Here is a 27265-nt window from a genome sequence, read left to right as displayed (position 1 = left end):
ACATACTCATAAAAAAGTTTTGGGAATCAGGCTTTCAGACGGCAAGAAATTGATCAAGTGGAGTTCTTTCTGGCACTGAAGTCGACCTGAAATTGTATAAAAGCCCCTTTGAAAACAACACTAAACATTAAACCTGAAGGACAGCTGAGAAGCCGTGCCTTGTAGGAAGGGGGGAAAAGACTAACAGTACCAGTCAAATGCATATGTTCCCCCGTTTCGGGGGAGCCAAGAATATGGCAATGACGCTAGGGTCCGAACCGTGGGTTGTGGCGCAAGTTGCCGCAGCCATTCAGGGAGAGTCAGGTGTAAGATTGGTTGGCTGGGGCACAGAACAGGAAGCAATAAAATGTTTCCGGGGGGACACTGAGCAAGGTGGTCAGCTCCGTCCTACAAAAGGTGTAGCGAGGGGGCGAGCTCTTCCGCTCACCGACTCGGACACAGCATGACCACGTGACTGCCCCACCCACATGCCTCCAGGCACGGCATGCTCCGCTGCCGCTACTCTGTGCAGCCACAGCCCTCCCTGCATTTTCGTTGAGTGGTGCCCCCGGGAGTGGCACAGGTTAGAGAGATTGTTTTCCCTGCCCACCATCCCCAGAGCAAAGGGCACCACGGGGAGCATGCAGCTGCGGCAGATAAGAGCGGTGGGGGATTTCAAGAGACAACCACAAGGGAAAATTAAATAAATAATTTTCCCTTTTGGTCTTCTCTCGAAATCACCCCCAGCCGGCCCCACCCCTCTTACTGGCAGCGGCTGCGTGCACGGTCTAGGTAGCTTGGTGGGAAGTGACAAAAGTAGGGTTTGTAGCCTTGCTTGGTGAAGTAATCTGGGCTTTATAGAAGTCATGTTAACTGCCTATGTCAAGTCTAACACATCTTTCTCTTACAGGTGATTGTAGTATGTTGCATTCATATTTGTGCTATCTTTTACAGGTCAGATTCATGTTGTATTTATGTTGGTTAGCGGGTGAGGTCATGACTGGTGGGACAGTTCGGGTCCATGAAGGCCCCTCTTTTAGACCAAAGTAACAGTGGCATCACAGGACCCTCCAAGGGGTGCTGGAAGCAAGTAGAAAGAAGATTGCAGTGGTGTGGGTGGTTGTTGACACGTGGCCCTTACTTCCTGCCTACCCGCATACCTCACACCGGCATGTGCAGTAGGCTCAAGCTAGCTCAGGCCCTTGGGGGGGTGGGGGGGGAGGGGGGAGAAGATGAGTGTATGGGGGTGCCCGCAGGAGGTATCCTGGCAGGCAAATGGGCCCTCGGCACAGGCACTCACAGTATGGGAGATCGGCGGGTGGGGTCCTTCCAAAAGGAGGGAACCAATCTATGCTCAATGTGGTATTGGACAAAGGGGTTCTAAGAGGAAGTGTCCCTGGACCAGCCATGATCTCTCTCTGAAGATGCCTTTGATAGATGCACAGGAACAATCTTAGTTCTGGTTAGATAACTCCCATGTATTAGTGACTAAATTAAGGCTAGGACGTAACTGTAAAAGGAAATGTAAAATTGTAGGTTACTGTGCATAAAAATCATGAAACGTTTTCCAATTTTATATGTTTAATAAATACGGCTGGGGTTTTACGACCCCTAACCCAAACAACTGAAGATGTATTCATAGTTTCTGATGAGGGGATTTAGGGAGGGGGTTTCCTCAAGCGACATCGGCGCCTAACCGCCCATATAGAGATAGTTGAAAGCTCTCCCACAGCGCAGCTATAGGCAAAAACACTTACGTATTAAACCAGAGGGGGTTGTTGTACACTAAAGCAAATTACATTTCTCATTTCAGATGTTTAAAAACTAGTATTTAGGGTTGAACTAGGTCATAGTAAAGAATTATAAAAGCAGGGAGGAGAAAATTATAGACACCTCAGATGTTTGCATGAAGGAGGTCTTTGTTCGAGAAATAAATATTTTTACATCCGACGAAGGCAGAAAAGAAAAGTGCATGCGATTTCACTTCAAATAAGTCATAACTTTGTTAAAAAGAGGTCGTAAAGAAATAATCTAGGTGGAACGTGAAAGTAAAGAAAGGATAAGGAAACTAGATTTTGACATTGGTTGAAAGAACTTAAGGCATACATGATTTTATCCCACAAAATAAATAATGAGCAGTTACCATAAGCATAAAGAATATAAGATAACATTGAGATGCATTCTTATTTTTTCACATAAGACTGGCAAGAACGGTTTCTACATTTTTTTCCATCAAGATTCGATAATTTCTAAACAATCTGTTAAATATCACTCGAGGAATGAAAGAGGAAAACGCTTTTGGGGGTACTCAACTACAGGGCTAAGCATTCCATGGGTCTTCGTCAGGGCAAGCTGTGCACTACAGTTAAGACATCACCAGGTGTTATAAAAACAGATTCCTGCTCCATACACAAGTGTTATAGAATAAGGTTCCTACTCCATACACACTAGACAGAAGAACAAAATGACTCACTCCAACTTCCACATGGTCTGACCCCTTGTCATCTTGCTTGTGAATGAGCTCGAAGTAGTATCTGCGAGACGTCATGAGCCTGTGAAGAGCAGAAAGACAACATGTGATATCCAAGGTGAGTTCATGAAGGAAAGTTCACACAAAAAGACTTAGCACACACAAGGTCCATGGTTTCATTCACCTACACAACGTGCTACATGATTTGCTCGGTGTGCCACGGGACGACAGGACACAAGGAGTTGCTAATATTGGGACTAATCTTTTCCTATCCGCTCTGAGACGTAGTGGTGCACAAAGTGCATGTTCACCAACAAACAACCATGACTTAGTCAAATAAGTAGTTGATCTGAAAGACGTCAATGGCTGTTCCAACAAGTGAATGACTAAGAAGTTTCTCTGGAATAAAAGGATGTTTCACAACAGTTTATGACAGGAAATCTGGAAGGCAATTTGTACACAAAAGGCACATAACTTGAAAGGTGGGAAACCATATTTTCAAACAATATGGAGGGGTGAGAGGTATCTAAACAGACAGTCACACGTCCTCCCTGCTGAAACTATGTTAACCACTGTGTGAAAGTTCGTAAATAATTTGTCACCTATTTTCATTATTCAAGAGTATCTTATTATTATAATCATAGACTAACACTTTCTTTGTATATCCATTGCACATGCCATCCAAACGTCTACACTTATGGTCACCTGTCACACTCTTTCTTGATACTAGCGCTCAGCGATCCTCACGTATACCTCCTTTACAGCAAGAAGTAGTTAAACCTCCATGACATTGTTCTTATTATTTATTGCATTTGAGATCATATCTTGTATTAAAGTTTTTGCATTATTTCTGCATACTCTTATTTTTCTTCATATGATTTTACTCTGTTTAAATAATGTTTTTTCTTATACATTTTGAACCATATTTGTTCTCCTGATTACATAGTTATTAGGCTGTATATCAAGCATTGCTCATATGTTATTTTTATTTTCTTTCTTATTTTTGTGTTATGCTTCTCTAATACTTTAATAAAATTCTTTTGAACTAAAAAAGAGTATCTTATTAAAGCTGCATACAGTGGAAGTGTCCTATATGTGGCACAGGTGATAGAACCTTCACCTATATAATGGGGTTTTCCCATCAGTCACTGGGAAGAAATCTGTGGAAAGTAGATGGCAGTCTCTTTGTAATCCTCTGTTGGGAAAAGTTGCGCCCCAACGCCCATCCTTCCCCCCGTTATCCAAATTACTATGCCTATTGTTTCCTCGTGTGGATCTGAAAGGAAGTATGGTTCTCCGTTACCTGTTAATATAACTCAACAGGTTTCAGAATGTTCAAGGTAAACTAAGGCATGCTTTGGTCTTGAAGCACTTTAACAACATTTTTGAGGGATGTATTCCGGGCTGGCAGCACAAGGATGCTGAAGGTTATTCCAGCGTCCAAGAAAGTAGCTTCCTGGGTCTGACAGATGCACCTGGTTTAGTAGACCAATGAGCAAAACATTTCATTTTTATAGCCATGTTGCTAGCCGAGCCACAAAGCACCACTAACTGGAAATCCCCAGATAGCCCTAGGTATGATGAATGGGCAGCTCAAATGTGAAGTCAGTAGGCGTGAATCATGGTGCCATGCCAGAAGGAGCTCATTATCTATACATTAAAAAAATGGAAATCTGGGCATATCAGAATGGATTATGATGTATTCTAAATTCTGTAGCTTAACTCTTTTACTTTACTTCTGGGGCACAGAAATGTATATTTTTACAGTGCAATTCGAAGACGTGAATTGGCTTCAACACAGCTGACAAACCTTACATAGGCGAGGGTTTATATGAAGGACCACCACCACTTTATCAATATAAGAGTTTTTTTTGTGAGGTACATTTAATATTGTGTTTAGATTAAATGACTGTAGGGGCTGGTACAGCTGGTTGATTAAATAAATTAACTGCAGTGTCCCTTTAGCAGTGTTTACAGATTTGAACTGCTCATGTGCAACCACTGACACTATACTGCTCTGGTACATTTGAGGAAAATTATAATTGACTGTAAGAGCATTGACACGTTTTTAGTATAGGACTCGGATATATGAACTTAAGTAAAGCACTGTCACTTTCTAGCTATGTAGGACTTTATCTGCTGTGTCTGCTGTCACTTTATCGTGTCTCGGATACGTGTTTACAGCCTGAGTCAAGCTAAGTACGATATAAGTAAATCCAGTTGCACGAGTAGAAGAATCTGCTAGAAATGGAGGAAGTGTTTGCTGAATTAATGAGAACACCGATCCCAGAAAGATATGCCAATGTGGTATTTTGGTTTAGCCGATGGTTTATGTGTCAGTATTGTAAATGCAATGTCACTTTGTCAGCCTAAGAGAGATGAACTCTATATATAAGCTAAGCACTGTCTCGGGGGCGTGGTCGAGCAAGCCAAGATGGCGGACGCACTTTCCTAGTGCTCCGGTCGGCTGCCCGCAAGACCGATGCTAAACACCGCTAGCAAGACCACAAACTGCCCCACGCCTCAGTGAGGGTCTTCAACAAACATCCCCGGAGCCTATACAGAGGACAGCGCAGCCACGGTGAGCCCGGAATGACCTGAAACAGCCGACACCGAGACTCAGCCAAAATGGACCCTGGAGCCTACCTCCTGGTGACAGGACCCGAAGCTCCAGGCGAGCCGTAGACGACACCCTTGGCGACCCGTAAGTGCTGCCGCCCCGACTCCGGACGGTGACAGGACCTCCCGTTTCCCGACCCGCCCGGATAAACCAGCAGACCCGGAGAGCTTGCGGGACCGGCAGTGACGGGTGAGCCGATCCCCGCGGGGGTGACCCCAGTTAACGTCCCCGAGAGCACCCCCGAATGCGCCCCTGCCGCCCGTGAGACCGCGAAGCCGCAGTGGGGATCCCGAGAGACGGAGCGGTAACAGCGGCGTCAGTCCTCCCAAAAATGGCGCCTTCCAGCCTGCCTTGCAGAGGGGCCTGACGGCGAGACCCTGGAGGCCTGAAGACCTGCGGCGACGGTCCCAGTGTCTTCCGGGAGTACCCGGATCACCCCCGTGGTGCCGCAGCGACATAGGGGAGCACGGTCGATGACAACAGGTCTTTCCGGCCCCCGACCCACCCGGATGACCCGGAGTACACCAGACAACACACAGCGGGGCGCGGCGAGGGGCCCCCCAGCTCGCCTGAATAAGCGACGCCCGGCTTGCCCAACGGGGTGATCGGACGTGGAAGATATCGCTGCACAGCGCTGCATGACCGGAGTCGAGCGATTCCCCCCGACGACATCACCATAAGGGGCACGACCCACAGGAGGAGAAAAAATGGGTCGCGACATCTCTGGTAGGCCTCAGCGAGCCAGCAGGTCACCTGCGCCACCAATGGGGAGACCTCAAAGAACATTAACCACGACGCCGGCGCCGGCCCAGAGGCGCTCGGCCTCCCCGGGCCCCTCGCGTAAACCGAAGACCGGGGGGCCGCCGCAGGAGACAGATATGTCAACAAAGCTCGACAGAGTGTTAGCTGCCATCGAACACTCCCGGGTGTCCATGGACACCAAATTCAGAGAACTGGCCTCAGACATCACCCTGCTACGGGATGACCACAGGAAACTGGCGGATAGGGTGAACCAGGAAGGGCAAACGCTACATGAACTGAAACCACAGGTCCAGCTAAACCAGAAATCCATCAAAGAATTGCAGGACAAAGTTAACTTCCTGGAACGCAAGGCGGACGATTTGGAAGGACGCTCCCGCGGGAGTAATATATGCTTGCTCAATCTGCCGGAGGGAGTGGAGGGGACGGACCCCATTCAATACATCGAAGCATGGATAAAAATGTTCACCCGGACCCAAGACCTCACACCGCTCTTCTCAGTGGAGGGAGCGCATAGGGTTCCGGCCCGACAACCACCAGCTGGCTCCCCACCCAGACCGTTCCTGCTAAAGCTGCTACATTACCAGGATAGGGACACGATCCTGCGGGCGGCCAGGCAAGCGAAAGTGCTCAGGGTGGAAGATAAAAACGTGATGGTGTTCCCGGACTACTCCCAAGCAGTACAGCGCCAACGCGCCACATTCCAGGCGGTGAAGCAAGCCCTGCGCCAACGCATGATACAGTATGCCCTCCACTTCCCGGCCCGCCGCAAAATCATATATGAAGACTCAACACACTTCTTCACAGATCCAGCGGAGGCGAGGCGCTGGTTAGACCACCACAACCAGGATCTGTCGGAGCGAGGAGCGACGCCGCCGAGCTCCTCATCCAGCAGGTGGCAACTACGATCCAAGAAGGTCACCCTCAAGCAGACGAATCGCCCATCGACTCCCAGAACCAGACGAGCCCCAGATCTAGAGCAGATTATAGCGGATCGACGGAGGGCCCTACAGGCGGCCACGGAGGTCCGGCAGACAGAAGTCCAACTGGAAGAGGATCGGGCCCCCACATCTTCACATCTGACGAAGAAGATCAGAGAGACAGCCGCACGTCCAGACACGGCTCAGCCTCTCTACCACTGGTAACTCTGCAAACGGCAGACACGCTCATCTGAAGGAGACTAGCATGGAAGTCGGTAAGACCAAGACACCCAGACGGGTTCACCAACGGGGGACGTCACAAATAACAGATTAAGGTAAAAGCGGAAGCGAATACACTCAGAGACACGATGCTGCAGGCAGCCAGACCCTGGACCCACGACAGCGCAGCCGTCCCAACCCCCAGCACCAAACTAACTAGAGACAGTACGAGATGTACGGTTTGGACTTATTGTGCCAAGCAATAGGCCCCTTTAGTTGGGACTGTTTCCCAGGCATTGTTCTTAATTTACCCCCCCCTCCCATTTATCCCTGATACCCTTGCAGGACCGGACAGTTTGTCTCTGAGTAAACATGTGTGGGGAGAATATACAAGCGGGAGTGGCTCTGGTTCTGGGCTGCGGGCGGAGGGAAGACTGACCTACACGACTAGCAACCCCCCATGACGAAAACCCCTAGTACAGACATTACATTCATCACACTGATTGTTAGAGGTCTGCACACGGCGAGTAAGCGCTACGCAGTCTACGCTTATCTGAAAAGACAGCAGGCCCACATAGCACTCCTGCAAGAGACTCACTTGACGACGGCGGAAGTTGGAAGGCTGCAAAAAAAGGGAGGGGCATAGTGTGCGCCACAGGGTACTCTTCATTTGCCGGGGGGACATTGATTTGGGTCAGACCGGTCGTCCCTTTTAGAGAGCAGACCAGGGTTGTAGATAAGGAGGGGCGCTATGTATTACTGGAGGGACAACTGGATAGGCAGTCAATTCTAGTAGGCAGCATGTATGCCCCTAACGTAGAGCAAAACGTTTTTTGGAATCTTCACTCCATCCCGCATGACCTCCGAGTGCGCCTGGATAGATTCCTCTGCTCGGCAGTACTGCATACTAAAGCACAACACACAGACTACCTTGGGAGAGTACTTTCAGACCACGACGCTCACGTACTGACCCTTAGATGGAAACCACCCCACCCCCCAGTGCCGACGTGGAAACTCCCTCGGGAATGCCTCTCAGACCAGGTATTCACACACGATCATGGGGAACACCTGCAGGAACATTTCACACTAAACGCGGGGTCAGCATCCTCTAGCCTTATAGAGTGGGACGCACACAAAGTCACAGCGAGAGGCCACTGCATACAGCAGGTGGTGGGGTGCGTAAGGTCCTGGAACGCACGCTACAGGATGCAGAATGCGCCTTAGCAACCCTACTAAAAGCGGACAACCGCGGCGAGGCGGCCCAGACGCGCGTAGCGGAGGCCAAAACAAAATACGCTGAAACATTGAGGGACTTGCGTAAATATAACTTAAGAAAAAACGCCACCAGGGTGCACCGGGAGGGCAACAGGGGAGGTACACTTTTGGCCTGGTTGGCTGGACAAGATCCCGATTTGAAACCCATCACGGAAATCGCAGACCAGTCCGATCGGCTCCAGACCTCCCAACTCGCAATCATACAGGTTTTTTACACATATTACTCTCATATTTACCGAGCTCCTAGCCAGGGAGACCCCCACGTGATAGACAGCTTCTTCCTCACGCTACCAATCTCCCAAGTCTCACCGGAGGTCCAGAAGGACCTAGACCAAAAAATAAAACCTACCGAGATCAAAGCAGCGATAGGAACACTAGCCAGGAATAAGGCCCCCGGTATGGACGGCTTCCCCCTCGAATACTACCGGACATTCTCGGCTCACCTTACCCCACGGTTGGCCACTATGTTCGAAGACGCGCTCACAGCTGGGGTCTTGCCACGATCCCTCCGGGAGTCGATGATCGTCTCATTCCCGAAACCACACAGGGACCCCCAGCTCCCGTCGTCCTACTGACCGATCACGCTGCTTAATTCGGACTGCAAAATCTTAGGTAAAATGCTAGCGGAGAGATATGCCCAGGTCATACCCCAGCATGTCCATCCCGACCAGAATGGCTTTGTGCCAAACTGTAACAAGTTTTACAATCTCCGCAGACTATTTCATATCCAGGACATGACGCGTGAACAGTTCCCTAATGCAGCATGCCTTGTATTAGACCTGGAAAAGGCGTTTGATATTCTCCAATGGCCATAGCTGTTCGAGGTCCTCAGAAAAAACAACTTGGGCCCGCGCCTCACTGCATACACTAGGCTCCTCTATTCACATCTCACGTCCAGGGTCCGGATGGGCAGTTACATCTCACCGGAGTTCAAGGTGGAGAGAGGGACCAGACAGGGGTGCCCACTGTCGCCTCTCTTATTCGCCCTGGCGGTTGAACCCCTGGCGATACGCCTACGACAGGAGGGCGAGGCCTGGGGAATTCCCCTGGCGCATACATGGCACTGTGTATCCCTATACACAGACGGCCTTTTAATCTTTGTTAGGGACGCTACGAGCGACCTGACCTGCATCTGGAGAATATTAGAGGAGTTTGCGGACGTCTCGGGCCTTAAGGTTAATTGGGAGAAATCCTATTTATACCCGCTTAGCCCCCATATGGCCCCCTTCGAAGCCCAAATAGGCGCTTGGTCACTTGTGTGGGATGCAGTGGCCCCCTGCTACTTAGGAGTGTGGTTGTACCACACCCCAGAGGACATGTACGAGGGAAATCATCGTAAAGCCCTGGCCGGACTACGGTCAGCGGTGAGCTTCTGGAAAACGCACCCGCTGGCACCTATTGGCTGCGTGGCCCTGGCAAAAATGGTCATGGTACCCAGGCTACTTTATCACTTCGCGAACCTCCCGGTGATTCCGCCACGATCATTCTTTACAGAACTGAACTGCCTCCTGACGGAACTGGTGTGGGGTGGAGGTCGGCGGCGAGTAGCGCTGTCCACACTCTACCTGCCTCCCGCGGAGGGAGGACTAGGAGCAACGGCCTTCGAGGCGTACTTTCTGGCGGGCCAACTCCAATAGCTGTCATATTGGACGGCAGGACGTCACATAGGGGAGACCACCACGGCCGACGGCCCTATGCCACAACCAGCGATCCATTGAATGCTGTTGCCAGGCACTAAACCCATACGAACTCGGCCCCTACAACTGTCCATAGCCGGCACCTGTATGATGCGCGTCCACCGCATGTCCAAAACACAACCGCCAAATTCGCCCCTGCTGCCACTGGTGGGCTTCCCACGAGGAGACATTTACTATACTCAGTGAACACTTCGTGTCTGGACAGAATTGTCTGTCACGGAGGTCGAATCGTTATTTGAAGAAGGTCAGTTGAAAACATTTGCGCAGATAATGGAGCAATATGATCTCCCCCCCGGGCAATTCCTCCTCCATAGACAGCCGTCGTAAGCATTGGAACTCGGACGCAGGGGAACGCACACCCCACCCAGTGGTCCACACGATTCTGCACATGGGAGTAGGGCGACACCTGGTAACCTGGCTCTATAAGGCGGTGCGTTCACTACTCCTTCCATCTCTTCAACCTTTGCGCCAGAAGTGGGAGACGGACATCGGCAGAGTGGTCCACGACAAAGAATGGAGTACGGCCCTGGAGTACCCTAAAAAAAAGCATCCAGAAACGCCAGATTCCGAAATATTCAGTTCAACGTCCTCCATAGGTCTACCTCACACCGCGCCGCCTGCAGGGATTCTTTCCGGACACTCACTTAAGAGTGTCTCTGCTGTCAAACCCTGGGAGCGGATTTCAGACATATGTTTTGGGATTGCCCCACACTCCGAGGATTGTGGGACACGGTCCTTCGGACCCTTGAAGAGGTCACGGCCATCACAACCATGACCACATGGGAGGCATGCACACTCGGGATTTTCCGCAGACGGAAAAACGAGAAATTACAGTGCCGGTTCCTCTCACTGGCCGTTCTACTGGCAAAACGGGGAATAGCCATGCATTGGAGGTCCCCCACGTGGCCACCGGAAGCGGCATGGATAGGCGCGGTACACAAGTGGGGCAAGGCAGAGGAAGAGATTCTTCGAGAGGAGGAAATACATGGACACCGCAAACACCCCATATCCTTAGAGTGGGCTCAGTTAATGTACAAATTTACACATGCGACACGCCCCCAAGAGCCACCCTCGGCCTTGCAATCCCAGACACGCCTAGCCACTCCAGCCCCCGCACCTCCATGACACAGCCACAAACACCACCTGAACATCGCAAGTAGCCACACCTGTGACTTTCGCGACATGACACGTGCCAATAACTCCCCACGCGCAGCTGCTCCCTGCGTCCCAGGGGCGCCGAAGCTATACCGTAGTGCAGAGACTCGCCCCTCCGCTCCCCCCTAGACTCCCCTCCCCATGCCACCCAGTTCATCCCTAAGTTTTTGAAGAGTTAGAAAGTTTGGATTTGAAGGGGTACTACCCCCGCCTATGGTTCATCGGGAGGACCTATAGATAACAACAACACATGCAGCTGCGGATCATGCTGACATAGTCAGTGCCCTCTGCGACACCCAAATAGCAATTGACACACCACGAGTCCATCACCTCACCACGGACAGTACTGACTCCCCTCAGGGGTGTACACGTGATCCTGTAGGGGGCCACGCGGTAAACACTACTGGTATGCACGGTTAGGGGCGACCGACAGCCATGGGAGCCCGGAACGAGGGGGACCGCTGAGCAATTCTCTCTGTAACTATGTACCTATGGTCATGCAATGCTATATTTTTATAACTACTGTCATGATGAATGAAAAATGCAACCTAAAACCCAATAAACAAATTCAAACAAAAAAATAAGCTAATCACTGTCTCTTTTTAGCTATGTAGAACATTACCTGTTCGTCCTGCATGCAAGGTCATTATTTTGAATCGGAGATCAATCAATCTGGATTTATAAAGCGCAGCTAATCACCTGATAGGGTATCCAGGCGGAGATGTGCTTGGAGTTTTACCTAAGCTAAATATTATACAAACAAATCCAGCCTTATAAGCAGAAGTTGCTGTTAGAAATGGTGGGAAGGAGTTGTCGAATTAATATGAACATAGTTCTGATAGTTCTGCATAGGCCAATAGCGATATTGGTCCATGTTGATTGTAAAGGCTGTGAATTTGGAATGTGAAGCTCCCGTTCTACAATAAAAAAAGTTAGACTAACTATACTTTTTTCATATTCTCCACCACAAGATTAAAATCAAGAGAGTTGCATGCCTATCTTAAGGCCTTTTTAGTGGACATGTTTCTACGCTCTGCTGTTTGCCTAAAACAGGTCAGGTGCTTTGTCTGGACTGGAGGTGGGCGAGCCCATGCACGAGTCGAGCTCTGAAAATATCTTCTATGAAAATCCCTCAACAAACATCACGTAAAACATCATAAAGTCTCATCAAAATTCAAAAAAGATAATTTCTTTAACATGTGGAAGGGTTTACACTTATGGGGCACATTACAGCACTGCTCTGCTTAGTACTTATTAAAAGTAATAGTTCTGTACAACTGGAAGTCTGAACACACACATTTGAAAGTTCTTTCATACGTGATTATGTAGAAAAAAGTTTTGGTGAAATAAAATATTTGCTTAAGATAACTATTTATGCGGGTAAACTGCGATGTATCAAGGTTTTCTGGTTTCACTTTGAACAAATCCGCCAGTAAATTTGAATCATTTGTCTTATGTTAAAGCTTTGTTTTTACCTCTTAGTCCAATTTCCTGCAGTTTTTTTTCGATTCGAAGATATTGGAGCACTTTACATGAGCACCCGTTATATTACGCAAGAACACATGCATTGTTTATAGACATACAGAGATTAAGGGATTTCCCAGAATCACAGGGTGTTGAGCCGACGCCGTGACTAGAACTTTGTGTAAGCCACATCCTGGGTAGAGCGAGGGAGGCAAGAAGCACATGAAAAGCTCAGCTTGTTGTGGGCTCGATCGAGGTTCCAACAGGACCTCGAGCAGAGCCAGAACCAGGCATCAGGTGCGAGGCTGGCATGCCCACCTAGAGAGGACACGTCTGTAAGTGGTCCTGTGGAGACAAACAAACTGTATTAGGGTCTAGTTCGGATTGGTTCTTCAGTGGCCACTTCTAAAAGAACATAGGCGGAAATGTATTCATAACCTGTGTTGTCTGTACTCTGACTCGGTTACAGAGGGAGATAAAATTTCATTCAGGACTCCCAATTGTGCATTGTAAAGTAACTAACTAATCTCGGCTTCTATAGTTTACTTATGTTTTTGCCTTAACGGCTAATTATTTTTTATCCAATATTTATTGTCATTTTGGCCTAAAAACAAATAAAGGTACCATATATAACAAGAAAGGCCTGCTTGCAGATGGCGCAAGACTGCTATCTAGCAGTCTTGCGCCATCTGCAAGCAGGCCTTTCTTGTTATATATGGTACCTTTATTTGTTTTTAGGTCTCACCTGAGACAGCTTCCAGACATTTAGTAAGTGGCTTTAAAAGTGCCACCAGAGGTGTTTGCTGGCCTACAGCTTGCGTTCACGAGCTCGTGCACAGCTGCCATCTGTGTTTTTATTGCTGTAATCTGGCTCCTATGCTTGCACTACCCCCCTCCCTTTTCCCCCTCCCTCCTGGTCAGCTTCATTTGTGTCTTCTAGCTGTGAATCATGCTCCTCTGCTCGCACTCCCCCTCCCTTCTCCCCCTCCTCTTCGTCAGTTTCATTTGTGTCTTCTATTACTTTGAATGCTCCTGCTTCCACCAAGCACATACACCATCAGTCGTCAGTGCACGAATTCACCAGGCACACACACCACCAGCTGTCAGTGCACGCTTCCATCAGGCACACACATCACCAGCCGTCAGTGCAGGCTTCCACCAGGCACACACACACCACCAGCCGTCAGTGCACGCTTTTACCAGGCACACACACCACCAGCTGTCAGTGCATGCTTTCACTGTGCACACAAACCACCAGCTGTCAGTGCACGCTTTCACCGGGCACACACACCACCAGCCGTCAGAGCACTCTTTTACCAGGCACACTACCAGCACTACCAGCACACTACCAGCCGTCACACGCTACCAGCCGTCGATGCATGCTTCCACCAGCCGTCAGTGCACGCTTTCACCAGGCACACACACACCACCAGCCGTCAGTGCATGCTTTCACCAGGCACAGACACCACCCGCCATCAATGCACGCTTCCACCAGGCGCACACACACCGCCAGCTGTCAGTGCACGCTTACACCAGGCACACACACCACCAGTTGTCAGTGCTCACTTCAGTGCTGCCGTCAGTGCACGCTTTCACCAGGCACACACACCGCCAGCCGTCAGGGCACGCTTCCACCAGGCACACACACCACCAGCCGTCAGTGCACGCTTTCACCGGGCACACACACCACCACCAGTCAGTGCATGCTTTCAGCAGGCACACACACCACCTGCAGTCAGTGCACGCTTTAACCAGGCACACACACCACCAGCCGTCAGTGCAGCAGGCCAGAGTTTCTTGGTAAATAGGTGTTCGAAGCCTGGGAGGGAGTGGGTTGAGTTTCCTTAAACCATGCTGAGTATGCAGGTGCAGTGCATGAACTCCTGTGCGAGTTAGTCATGCTGCCTGGGGCTCACTCACTTCACACTTGTAAATTGCGCAAGCGCACAGCTCGGCAGCCCCCACACCCCCAGGAATGACTGCTTCCTACAACCAGAATGGAAACAACATTCAGAGCAATGACAACAAGTTCATTTAATGCAAAGAACTGTTAACAAAACCATGTCCAGCTATTGTAGATCTGGCAACTTAAACAAAACAGCAACAAAAAACAAACAAGCATTGGCATAGCCAATAGGTCTCGCTTTTTGGACCCTGTAAGTATTTAGTTATGCAGCAGAATATCCTTCATGCAACAACACTAACTGGTGCATGGCTAAACACTTATAAGGTCCCAAATGCGAGACCTATTGGCTATGCCAATGCGTGTTCCCATTTGTTTTATGTTAAATTGGTCATCATGCTTTACCTCAGTGTGCCTTTTCATGGGATAATGCGCATGTGCCTACTTATCGCACATTTTGTTGGCTCATGACAATCTATGCGTTCTAGATCTCAACAACAAGTTTACCGAACCACTCCTTCGTCAGCCCTCAAGCCTAGGCCACCTCACTAACCCGGAAGTATTTAACCTTCACCGACTGGTCGCTGGACCCACTGCTTGGCGGACCACAAATACAACGAAATAACTTGCAATATTGTGTAAAACCGATCTGCCACCTAACAGAGCCGGACTGCGAACTTAAAGGAGCCTTCCAAAAACTATAAATTCAGCCTCCATTTGTACCAAATAAGTAAGTACAACGCATGGCAAAGTAGGAATTTCTCCAAGGGAATTTTGGAAAAGTAAAATCGAACGGTGCCCAACAGCACACGCACAATGTTTTAATTATATTTGCTAAATTGTTCTAAAAAGAAGCTATTGAAAAATTCCATAACATAAAAGTTTACTACAATTCCTCGTAGCCCTCTCTAATTCAACACAGCTTTAAAATGAATGCACGTGCGGAAAGTGTCTCCAGCAATAGGAAGTGTGGAGCTGCAGGGGCTCTAAGAAGGGGTGAAAAAACGACAAAGCATCATTATAATGCAAATGCTCTATTAAAAGACCTGTGAAGTACTTGGGTGCAGCTGTGGCTGTGTGTGTGCCTGGCAAGCTGTCTCAGCCCAGGCTGACACACACGAGGGGGGTGCTGAAGCCCTTTGAGCTTAATGGGCATTGTGCGCCTGACCCCAGCAGAACTGATTAATTCGGCATTATGAATAACACGTTAGCAGTCAGTGGATTTAGTCTCTACTCTAGGACCCTCGCCTTTTTGCGGGGCAATATTCCTGCCGCTTGAACTGATCCGGACTTATGTAATCATGCCCTGTACAATTTAATGCCCTAGAGGTGATTTGGACACCTACAGGCATCCCATCAGTGGGGGCTTGCAGAGGGAGTGCTGCAGGCGGTGAGGCGTGGCAGGGTGGGGGGTAGTGGAGTCGGACGCACGGCGGCAGGAGTAAAGTAAGTAAATACAACTATTTACCTTGCACTCGCTGCATCGTCGAGTTGGCATCCCATATAGCACGTCTGAATCATCTCCTCCCCAGGAGCCGGCTGGCCCTGTACACCAACAACAAACCAGGGCTATTGGCTTTGTCAATGGTTGTTAGTTGCATAAGATTAACAACTAAGGCTTTGTTGTATATAATATTGAAATGCTTCAGTTTTGAAATGAGGAGACTGTGAAAGAACTATAACCAGTTCTTTGAACTCACATAAAAGGCCGTTGAAGAGTGACACTGCTGCAGAGTTGAGATGTATTAATCCCACTTTGGTTACATGCAAAAATGGAGAGGCCGATAGGGACCTGTCTCAGCACCTGCTTTTCAGAACTACTGGTGCTGCCGCCCCACCTAAAGCCCTGGTCTTACCATGAACCTCTAGGTTAAGTTCAAACCGCGATTCTGAATATATGTGTGGCGTACATCATTTGACACGTGGTCCTACTAAGAGTACGGTGCCTTCCCTACGGTCTGCCACCTAATGCACGATCAAGAATATGTTCTTCCAAGGCAGAGAAGATAACACTGCCATAAGCATGCCAGCAGTTATTAACCTTTAGACTTAAGGGGACTCTGTGAATTACTTCTGGAAGTCGGGGACGCCAACCTAAGTAATTTCTACGATTTGAACCACAAACCAATACATAAAACGATAGAAACAAGTTTAAATCTAAAAAATACACAAAATATGAAACATTTTACTTAATTTACATTTTATTTTTACAAAAATAAAATTTTCAATGGGAATGCTCGACTGTTTCAAAAGTGGTTTTATTTCTAAACATCACTGTCTTTTTCACACTTATGTATGCTCTTGTCCATTCATTGTACTGCTTAGTTGAAGCCACCAATTTTCCTTACTGCATTCAGTTTTATTTAACGCCACAACTCATGCTAGAGCTACCAACTTATTTTTTAGCTTCCCATTTCAGAATATTCACAATTACTGCAATATTATTATTTTTAATTTAGTATTTTGTTTCTTTTTCTATACTTTCTTTATTAATATTTAATTTCATTTTGTAAGCAGGTGTGGATCCCTTGAGTAGGCTTCACGGGCCCCCCAGTGGTCCACATAACACAGGTAAGATGCACTGACCTATGCCACCTCTCAGTAACTCTAAGTCATGCCTTTACCAAATATTTCCTCTACGTACAAACAAGACATACCTATTCAGACTAAATACTAAAGAAACAACGTGTAAGACTGAGTGGTGAGGGGAGAACATATGAGAACCTGTTAAGGAAATTAAAAGCTAATGAACATAGTGTAATTCCACTAAGGCTGGATATAAATCTGAGGCCTATGGCAGAAGTAATTGCCTCACGCCCGCTCCTCTACTGGCGTAGATTGTGGAGTGTCCTGGAGCTCGAGTGCTATAGAGAAGAATTAAAGATTGTGATGGCTCGCCCGGGTGTAGGGAGGATAAAGTGGTTATCTTTTATAAGGGGGCAGGCGTCCAAGATTGGCATGGAGAATCTCTGGTCCAACCCGGAGGACACATGCAAATCTATCTCAAAGAGAACCCTGGCTGAGTCTATAAAATATCACAACCTTGAAGAGGTCCTTCGATCAGCCAGGCCCTCTAGCCTCACTGACAGTTTTTTGGATTTCAAGAATGTCTATAGCTTTGAGAAAGAATTAGACGCTATAGAACCTGTCTTAGCAAAAAAATTGTTCTTACAGTTCAGATATGGTGCATTACCCCTTTATTCCTATTCTGATAAATGGAAATTGGGTTTAGCTCGCCCTTGTCCAGGTTGCAATGATCCAAATGAATCTTTAATCCATGTGACTTTGTTCTGTCCTGCCTATTCTGCTAGCAGGAAAAAATGGATCATACAGTTATGTGTGAATCTAGGACTTAGGAATTACATAGACTATTTTAGAATTTTAAAAACTGATACCAATGCATTGATAGTTACTGCTATTGCTAAATTTTTGTTTTCGATGTGGTTAACTAGACGAAGACTGATTCGTTTGTAGAAACCCGCTTATTGTGGTTAGACTGCTCTGTCTCAGTAATAACTAGTTTTTTTGTGTCCTAAAAATTTTTTAGCTTGTATTTTATTGTTTCAGTGCTTTTATTGATATATTATAAACCGCACGTTAACTGATCATTGCAAATATCCAAAACGAGATGTAACTATGCATGGTTGAGTTGTAAATGTATTTTTTTTCTAGTTGCGATGTACTTTTATGGTTCATTAACAAACCAAAATAAAGTTAAAATGATGATGATGATAGTGTAATAAAAAGTGCAGACAACGGAGGTAACATTGTGCTGTGGCTGATACAACTCTACGTGGGACAATGATTAAAACAATTGAATTACAACACTTTATATGAAAAAAACTAATCAAGCAGCAAAAACAGTCAAGCCAGAGTACCACAGTGAATTAACAGAGTGCCGCAATTAAGGTCTATTAACACAAGAAGAATATATGTTTTTGCAAAAAGAGAATCCAAAGGTGCACATTTTTTTGACCTGAACCCCTAAAATCGATCAAAACTTGAGAAGACCTCCTGGCTGATCCATTAAATCAGCGATTGAGAGCCTTTTGAGAAGTACTATCTACAGGACAATGGGAAGAAGTTATCATCCTATGTACAAGACACAGGGGACTTTATGAAAAGATTATTTGATATCCCATTGGAGGAGGGGTATTTGTTAATTTTAATGGATGTAACCTCGTTATATACAAGTACCAGTCACAGTGATGGTTTGAGAACTATATAATACTTTTTAAGCGAAAGTCCTCTGGCTTTGTTAAGACACACTCAAATGTTGATTAACATGACCATGGTGTTTGGAGAATAACGATGTTTTGTTTGATAATTAGATGTACAAACAGCTCATGGATATGGCGAAGGGGACCTGCTGCGCACCAGCTATGCAAATTTACATGTGGGCTGGTGGGAGGAGCAGGTGTTACAATTCGAATATTAGAAATATGGAATAAGAAGGCGATTTTATGGGTCAGATTTTACATGACCTTTTCATAGTCTGGAAAGGGTCAGAAGGCAATGCAAGGGAATTTGTTACACACATTTACAACAATCAGCTGCATTTGCAGTTCACAAGTTCTATCAGCAAAAAAAAGGTGGTCTTCCTAGACCTGACGCTCTAGGTCAGAAACAAGAGACAAACATTTTCAGGAAGGCAACAGCAGGAAGTACAGTCCTGCATGCAAGCAGTTTTCCTCAAAACCTGACTGTCAGTATGCCTTATGGTGAAGTTTTAAGGGTGCAAAGAAATAGCAATTAAGAAAAAGAATTTGACACAGCTAATAAAGAACTGGAAGTAAGGTTTAAAGAAAGCGGATGTGCAGAAAACACAATTCATAAGTCAATAGATAAAACAACAAATATGAAAAAGGATTGCTCAAATCAAGGAACCCAAAAAAGCAACAAAATCAAATCCAATTTAGATTTATTACAACTTACAGGAAAAAAAAGGGGACCATTAGGAAAAAACTTGAAAAATATGGCATCTAGTGAATAATGACCCTATTATAGGCTCTTCTTTGCCACACAAAGTAGGGTGCACATTTACACAAGCAAGATCTACGCAAGATGAATTGGCCAGGAGCAATCCAATAGACACCACGAAAAGAACTTGGATTAAGGAGATTCGAGGGTTCCGAAAGTGTAGTAGGTGTAAAGCATGGGAGAAATAAAACCTATTATCAGACACCTTTAGACCGTACTCCCCAAAAGATCAGAACAGGTTATATGTGCGGAACGGAATACACCGTCTATGTATTAGCATGCCCATGCAGACTTCAATATGTAGGCAGCAAAAAACATCAGGTGCACAAACGAAGACTCCAACATATTAGGGCAACAAAACACAAGGACAAAACCTACCCAGTTGCATGACACCTTCCAGAAACACACAACAATAACATTAGAAAGCAAGGGGGCAATAGAGAAAAAGATTTCAGAAAGATTGAGTCAACTTACATCATTAAACTAGACAGTAAAAGTCTCATTGGACTGAACGTGGAGGAAAAACTTAATACACTTTTATGATACAGTAAAACCAGGCACATTTCTAAGTTCATTATACCTATAGTTATGTAGGCCTTCTTGGAACTGTAGGGAAGTCCTAGCCCAAATACAAAAGGAATGTTTGGAGAGTGATCAAAACACACCCACTTGGGCTAGATTGCTGATATGCGCATATGTAGCAGGAGTATTCATTCATTGATTTATTTAGATGATTTTTTTATTCGCGAAATTTAAAAACCTTTTCATAAAATGAATTATGTAATGTTGATTGAGCATATGCCCACTTGGGCTAGATTGGTAATTAAGCGCATATGCAGCGGGGAGTAATACATTCTTTTTATATGCCATATTTAAGAGTACAATTTACAACCCGAGTAAAAAATGAATTATGTGGGGTCGATTGAGCACTTGCTCACTTGGGCTAGATTGTTGAACTTGCCCAGAAATTGAGTGTGCGTATTAATTCAATTCAGTATGGATTCTCTACAAGTATAATTTATGTTTAATCACTTTCACGTTTATGTGCATAAAGAGCGCAGAACCAGTGTATTTCTTTTATGTTTATTAGTACACGTAAACACTCCACAATTTAATGTGCATGCACTATGAGCGTAATTTATTTTGAATTATTTGGATTTGTTTGTATGTATAAAAGACAGACACATGGAGAATCAAGCTTACTATTTAAGTATTTTGTTTATGTTTATCATGACGTTGTATAAGTGGGCACTTTACATTTGTTACGCCTAATGATGGGAAACATTCTCTACACCATGGCTCAAACAACGCTGTGCCTTAACAGCGCGGTCCAAACCACGGATGCGTCTTTACAATGCATTCCTTTACCACAAAAGTCATTACAACGACTTGCCTTAAGGAAAGCGTTGTTGGATTGATGTTGAACTTAAAATCCAAAATTAACGTTTTTCCTAAGGCAAGTCGGTGTCTTGGCTTGCATGGTAACGGAATGTGTTGTAAAGATGTATTCGTTGTTTGGAGCACGTTATTAAGGCAGGCATGATTAACGTTTGTGTGGGTCCGATATACAACCATAATGGCGGACTCCTTATGTGAACGAGGCCAAGTTCAGTCCAAACGCGTAATGGAGACAATTGAATAAATGCACTATGAAAAAGACTTTGGTGTGCTGGTTTCTGGTGTTGAAACGTATTACCATACGTTGTGATACATCTTTACAAGGCATTTTGTTACCACGCAAGTCGTTACGACTTGCCTTAGGAAAAGCACTGGAGTTGCAATAGAATAAAAATAGAATAGAGCAAGAATGGGGGCCCGCTCCTACAGACACCTTGCAGCAAAGACATAGAATACTCAACCGATGGCCCTAAGAACAGTTAAAGACTTGGTTATTTGCCAAAACGGAAAAATGGCTTCTCCGTTAGCCGATATCTCCTGGCTAATAGATGACAGCACACTTCCTCAATACCCAACGTTGGTGTAAACATGCGCTCTACAAATGGAAAAATAAATAAATAAATATTTTACAATTCCAACACCAACTCCAGTCCAATCCAACAACATTTTCCTTAAGGCAAGTCATTGTAACGCCTTGCGTGGTAAAGGAATGCGTTGTAAAGACAAATCCGTGGTTAGGACTGCTCTGTTAACGCACAACGTGGTTTGAGCTGCAGTGTAAAGGCTGCTTCCCACCCTACACATATTCACTATAAACGCCAAAGGTTACAGGGACATTATAGTTAGGTTCATATTTTACATACAAATCCACAGAAATTCATCATTTATAGTTATAATTATCTCAACAAACTATAACTCATGCCCTTAGGTAACTATAACTCACGCCTCCACAAAATGCTGCTGAATTTCGAAGGTTTTGTGTGTGTAAAATCTGAACCTAACTATAACATCCCCTGTAACCTCTGCTGTTTTTAGGGAACTTCTAAGGCTTTTTTTTAAATGGTATTTCCAAACTATAACTTCCCTGTAACCTTTGTTTTTTTCTGTGAATTTATCGTTTTTTCCTCCTAAAGTAGAGTAAACTGTAATTACTTTTTTTTTTTAATATATTTTTATTGCAGGAATTTGTTCAAGTTACATGCCGGTACCGGGACGTATTAACAGCGGCAATGAAAGTTACAAGACCCCAATAGTGAATACTCCATTTACACAGCCATTCAGCCCACATCCCGGAGGTTGGGCGGCGCTTGCGGTGATCCCATACAGGATAACCTGTCAATCTCCCGGTATTGGCCAGGATAAATGTGAGGCCTACATCTGCTTTTCTAAACAACTATAAAACTTTCATCCCACCCAACTAATCCAACCCCCCCAGAGGACCAAGAGCAGGCAAATAATATGGTAACAACTGCAAATGTGGTAAAAGATTACCTCGATTTCCCTGTCTCTATCTGCCACCCACCCCCCCACCCCGCCATTGGTGTGCTTGTGCGTATATCAAGCGCTTGCGGTAGGAAACCTATCCCATAATCAAGGAGAAACGTGGTGAAACAAAGTTATTGGGTCGGAAGTTGAACATCCTCATCGCTATCTAAGTCACTGGAAGTATTGTAATCGCGCAGGGCCTGCACCAACGTCTCCCATTCCTGCGCCGCTTCTAGCTCCTTCTCGTTCTGCTGACGCCTCGCCAATTGATACCTCAGGGTGCTCTCCCCAGTAGTCCATTTCAGAAATTCATGGCGCCATTTCGCGCCCGTTGGACCAACTCGTGCTTTCCAATGCCAAGTTACCTCCCTTTTTGCCAATAGAAGCCCCAGGTCAATAAATTTACCGGAAAGTTTGTTTTTGGGAGTGTGGGGGAACCAATGCAGGATTCCAACCGCAGCATCGAATACCAGGTCCCTCCCAGTAACCTCCTTGAGAGTATCCCCTACCAGCGACCAATAGGAGGAGAGCGCCGGACAAGACCACAACATGTGTATGAGATTAGCTGCAGGCGCCCGACATCTGGGGCAAGCCGCCGAGTCCGAGGCAAAGTATTTCTGTATTTTCTCCGGGGTCAAATAGGCCCGGTGCAATATATAAAAATGTACCAGTTGGAACCGGGCATGGCGAGTGCCCTTCCAGGCGCGGTGCAACAACTGGGCCCATGTAGTCTCCGGTATGTCCTTCCCTATGTCAACTTCCCATCTGGTCCTGAGTACCTCCAGCGGGGGTAGCCCTTCAGTAATCAGCCTGGAATATAAGCATGTCACCACCTTGATCGTCCCTGACGACATCATAACATATTGGCACGCCGCTGATGTCGGAGGTTCCTCCAGGCCGTTCTGCCAATACGCCTGAATCGCCCGCACAACCGCCGCGTGAAGGAGAAAATCTGCACGGGGAATGTCAAAGAGGTTCAAGAGCGCCTGGAACGGTAGTAACACTCCGTCCTCATAGAGGTCGCCCATCAGTTGTAGCCCTGCCTCTTCCCAGTACCTCAACCGAGACCAGTCACCTCCGTGTGGCAAGGCAGTGAGCATCCCCAATGGGATCTCCGGAGCATATGGGCGCTTCAGCTCCGCCCGGTTGTGTATTCGGTTCCAGCACGACCGTATGGTGCGTTCCTCATGCGTGAGGTCCCGCAAGTACAACCGTTGTCGTAATGCAATGTAGGATATGACATGCCTGGGCATACCACGCCCCCTCCCCTCCTCCGGGCCTCGAAATTCCCGCGCCACCTCCTGGGTGTAAGTCTGCAATTGGGCAGCTAGGTAGTATTTCTCAAATTCCGGCACCGCTAGCCCCCCTTCCGATTTTGGTCTCATCAGGGTCTTGAGCGCCACTCTCCGGAGGCCCGATCCCCAGACGAACGTTACCAACATGGAATTCAAGGTCCGGAAGGTGGTCGGTGGGATCCAAACCGGGAGCGTCCGAAAGTAGTACAACAACCGTGGGAGTGCCACCATTTTCAGCAGTGCAATGTGGCCAGCCACTGAGAGTGGCAGGGTGGCCCAAAAGCCCATAGTACCCCTCAATGCTCTGATGCTGCGGGTAATATTGCCATCCAGGATATCCGCCTGGTCATGATACACGTACACCCCTAGGTATTTGAGGCAGCTGGGCTCCCATCTAATCTCTCTAATGGTAGCAAGTTGGGGCTCTCCCCGATGGACCGGGAACAGGCAGGTTTTCGCCCAGTTCACCTTTAGGCCCGAGAGCTCCCCAAAGGCTGTGAGCGCCGCGTCCCCGGTCTCCAGCAGGAGCGGACATTGCTCCCACATGCAGGGATCAGCTAAAAATGCTGCCTCCTGTGGGCGAGATCAATATGCTCATCTGTTTTCCTCCCTTGCTTCGGTGCGGGAAGGGAACAGATGAAAAGTTCAATCTCACCAGGCAACAGCCTTTTTCATGATCTCGCATTCTGGGAGCGGACTTAGGGCCTTACTACGAGTTTGGCTGTGTTCCAATGGAACCAATCCCTGCGGCGATCCCAGGAAGACCATCAAGCCCATGGTGAGTCCGCCTGCTGGATTATGACTTTAATCCAGGCAGGCAGATCGGCAGCAAGTGTGTTAGGCTCATAGAAGAGCCTTAACAGCAAGACCGCTGCAGCAAGGGAGCCTGCAGCACATTACTGCACAGTGTGGCATTCACCATGTCGTGCATGCCACACCGTGTAGGAATGAGGGTGCAATTCCAAGGGAGCACAACATAAGCTGCCCTCCATGCACTCTCAAGGCCAGATTCAGCCGGGGCCCTGTTAGGGCCTTCTTACCTGCATATCCGCCACCTTCTCATTGTAGATAAAACAGGAGTGGGGTACCCGTCAACCGTGTTGGGATTGGGGTGTAATGATATAAGAAAAATAGTATCCCTACTGGTATTAATTGAAGGCAGTTAGCAGAGATATGCAAAAAACATTATCCAAAAGGAAGCAAGGAGATTCTATATGATTCTGACATGTGCTAGAGGTATCATTTTATGTACAAATATTTAAAAGCGAAACAGAAATATAATTTTCAGTTATTGCAGCACTGCAGTATATAAATCACAAAGATGAAAAACAACCCAAATTGTTCGTGGTGCTCTAGGTGTGACAGTGAAAACCAAAATAGCAACAAATGTGACAATGTGAAACAGCGTGGGTGGCGCGGAGTGACTGGGGAATAAATGTACAGTGAAATATTTGGTCCACGGCGGTTCCAAGTGGATTAAAAGTTAATTTTTGAAGTATTCAATGTAGTAAACCGCTTCGTATCTTGCGCCTATATTTGCGCTGGAAAGTCGACGGCGTTTTGATCCTAGTTAGTTCAGATCTTCATCAGGATTGGGTCGTGGGCTGTGCTGAGAGACGATCTGGAGGGGCAAACCGCTGGGGGACGGCATCAACCGTGTGTCGGGCTTGGCTCTTGTTCCATTAATGGAGAAGTATCCGGACCTGTAACTGGGGGATCCGAAATGGTTTCCTGGTCAGGGTCAATGGTGGTGAGTACCGTCGAGGGTGATCCAGGAAGGGAATTAATTCAATGGAGCCGATCCCGCATCCTAGGACCGGTTTATGGCTATCAGCCGTCTTCAGCCAGGATAGCTTGACTCCAGTGGTGTGGAGAGCATGGGACTCACGTCTGAGCATACCCATCCCACTCGGGGTGACAAATACAAAAACGACAGTTGATGAACAGAATGCAGAACAATGTCATACATTCACCCCAGTACAGCGATCTGGACCCACGCTCCAATCACAAATGCCAAACTGAACTCCAACAACAACCACCTGAAGTGCATCCTGCTCAACCCCGCCCGGTCCACAGACATGCCATTGAACTATGGAACCTACTCGACACCACAGCGCCGGACGTCGCCTTCCTCACGGAAACCTGGATGAAGACCTCATCAGCACCCTACATCGCCATAGCCATCCCGGACGGATACAATATCATCAGAAGAGACCGCATAAACCAAACAGGAGGAGGCATCGCCATCGTCCACAAGAACACCATCCCCATCTCGACCAACTCCGACGACACCCCCATAGCCACCGAACACCTCCACTTCCAAATACAAACCGACCCCAAGACCACACTCAGAGGCACCCTCATATACAGACCCCCAGGACCCCGCACACAATTATGCGAAGACTTTGCTGACTTTGTCAGCCCACACGCCCTCCCCTTCGAGGACTACATTCTCCTTGGGGACCTCAAATTCCACCTGGAAAATAACAATGACAACAACACCACCACCCTGCTGGACAACCTCGCCAATCTCGGGCTCAAACAACTGGTTAACACCCCCACCCACTACGCCGGTCACATGCTCGACCCAATCTTCTCCTCCAGCAAGCACATCTCCTTTAATTACGTCACGGGACTCCACCGGACAGACCACAGCAGCGTCCACTTTAGCTTCAGAAAGACCACGACCCACCACCACCAGCAACGAGTGCCCCGCAGAAACTGGAACAAAACTACCACCAACCAGCTCACCACATCTCTGAACCAAAACCCCCCCGCCATATCAACGGACCCAAATCAAGCAGCCATCAATCTCGCAAAGTGGATTGCCCACTGCGCTGACGAACTAGCACCCTTGAAAAACCATCCCAACAAGACAGGAAGCAAAAAAGCCTCCTGGTTCAACGACGACCTCATAAAAGAACTGCCGCACCCTCGAGATAGCCTCGCGAAGAAAACTAACCACAGACAACATGACCGCCCTCAAGAATGCCACCCGCAAACACCACCAGCCGATCCGCACCACCAAGAAATCGTCATTCAAGGATCGACTAGACAACAACGCCCATAACAGCAAGGAACTCTTTAGCATTGTCAAAGAGCTCACCAATCCCAGCGCCGGCAACAACGACATCACTCCCTCCCAAGACCTCTGCGACTCTCTAGCCTCGTTCTTCCACAGCAAGATAGCAGACATACACAACAATTTTGGCGACCAGTCAACTCCCCCCACCACTGAACCGAAGCCCCCCACCAACACCCTCCGTGCCTGGACCCCGATCAGCACTGAAGACACCATCCGCTTGATGAACTCCATCCACTCCGGATCTCCAACCGACCCATGCCCCCATCACATCTTCAACAAGGCCGACTCCGTCATCGCACCCCAACTCAGGGACATCATCAACTGCTCCTTCGACACCGCTACCTTCCCGGAAAGCTAAAACATGCCGAACTCAGCGCCCTCCTGAAGAAACCTACAGCAGACCCCACCGAACTTAAGAACTACCGCCCCATCTCGCTCCTCCCGTTTCCCGCCAAAGTCATAGAGAAGACCGTCAACAGTCAGCTCGCTGCCTTCCTTGAATCAAACAATTCCCTCAACCCTTCACAGTCCGGCTTCCGAGCCAACCACATCACCGAGACC

General features: G+C 47.3%; 1 protein-coding gene across 1 annotated transcript in view; it reads right to left on the bottom strand.

The window, feature by feature from the left end:
* Positions 1-27265, bottom strand: part of B4GALNT4 (beta-1,4-N-acetyl-galactosaminyltransferase 4) — a 910917-nt gene that overhangs the window by 200290 nt on the left and 683362 nt on the right. The window contains exon 8 of the mRNA XM_086956391.1: positions 2453-2531. Coding sequence (XP_086812517.1) covers positions 2453-2531 — 79 coding nt within the window. The remainder of the gene's footprint in view (positions 1-2452; positions 2532-27265) is intronic.

This window comes from Lissotriton vulgaris, chromosome 2_1 (assembly GCF_964263255.1).
Source record: "Lissotriton vulgaris chromosome 2_1, aLisVul1.2, whole genome shotgun sequence".
In the NCBI taxonomy this organism is placed as follows: Eukaryota; Metazoa; Chordata; class Amphibia; order Caudata; family Salamandridae; genus Lissotriton; species Lissotriton vulgaris.
Note: the sequence above shows the minus strand (reverse complement) of the source record. Positions and strands in the feature narration are given on the sequence as shown.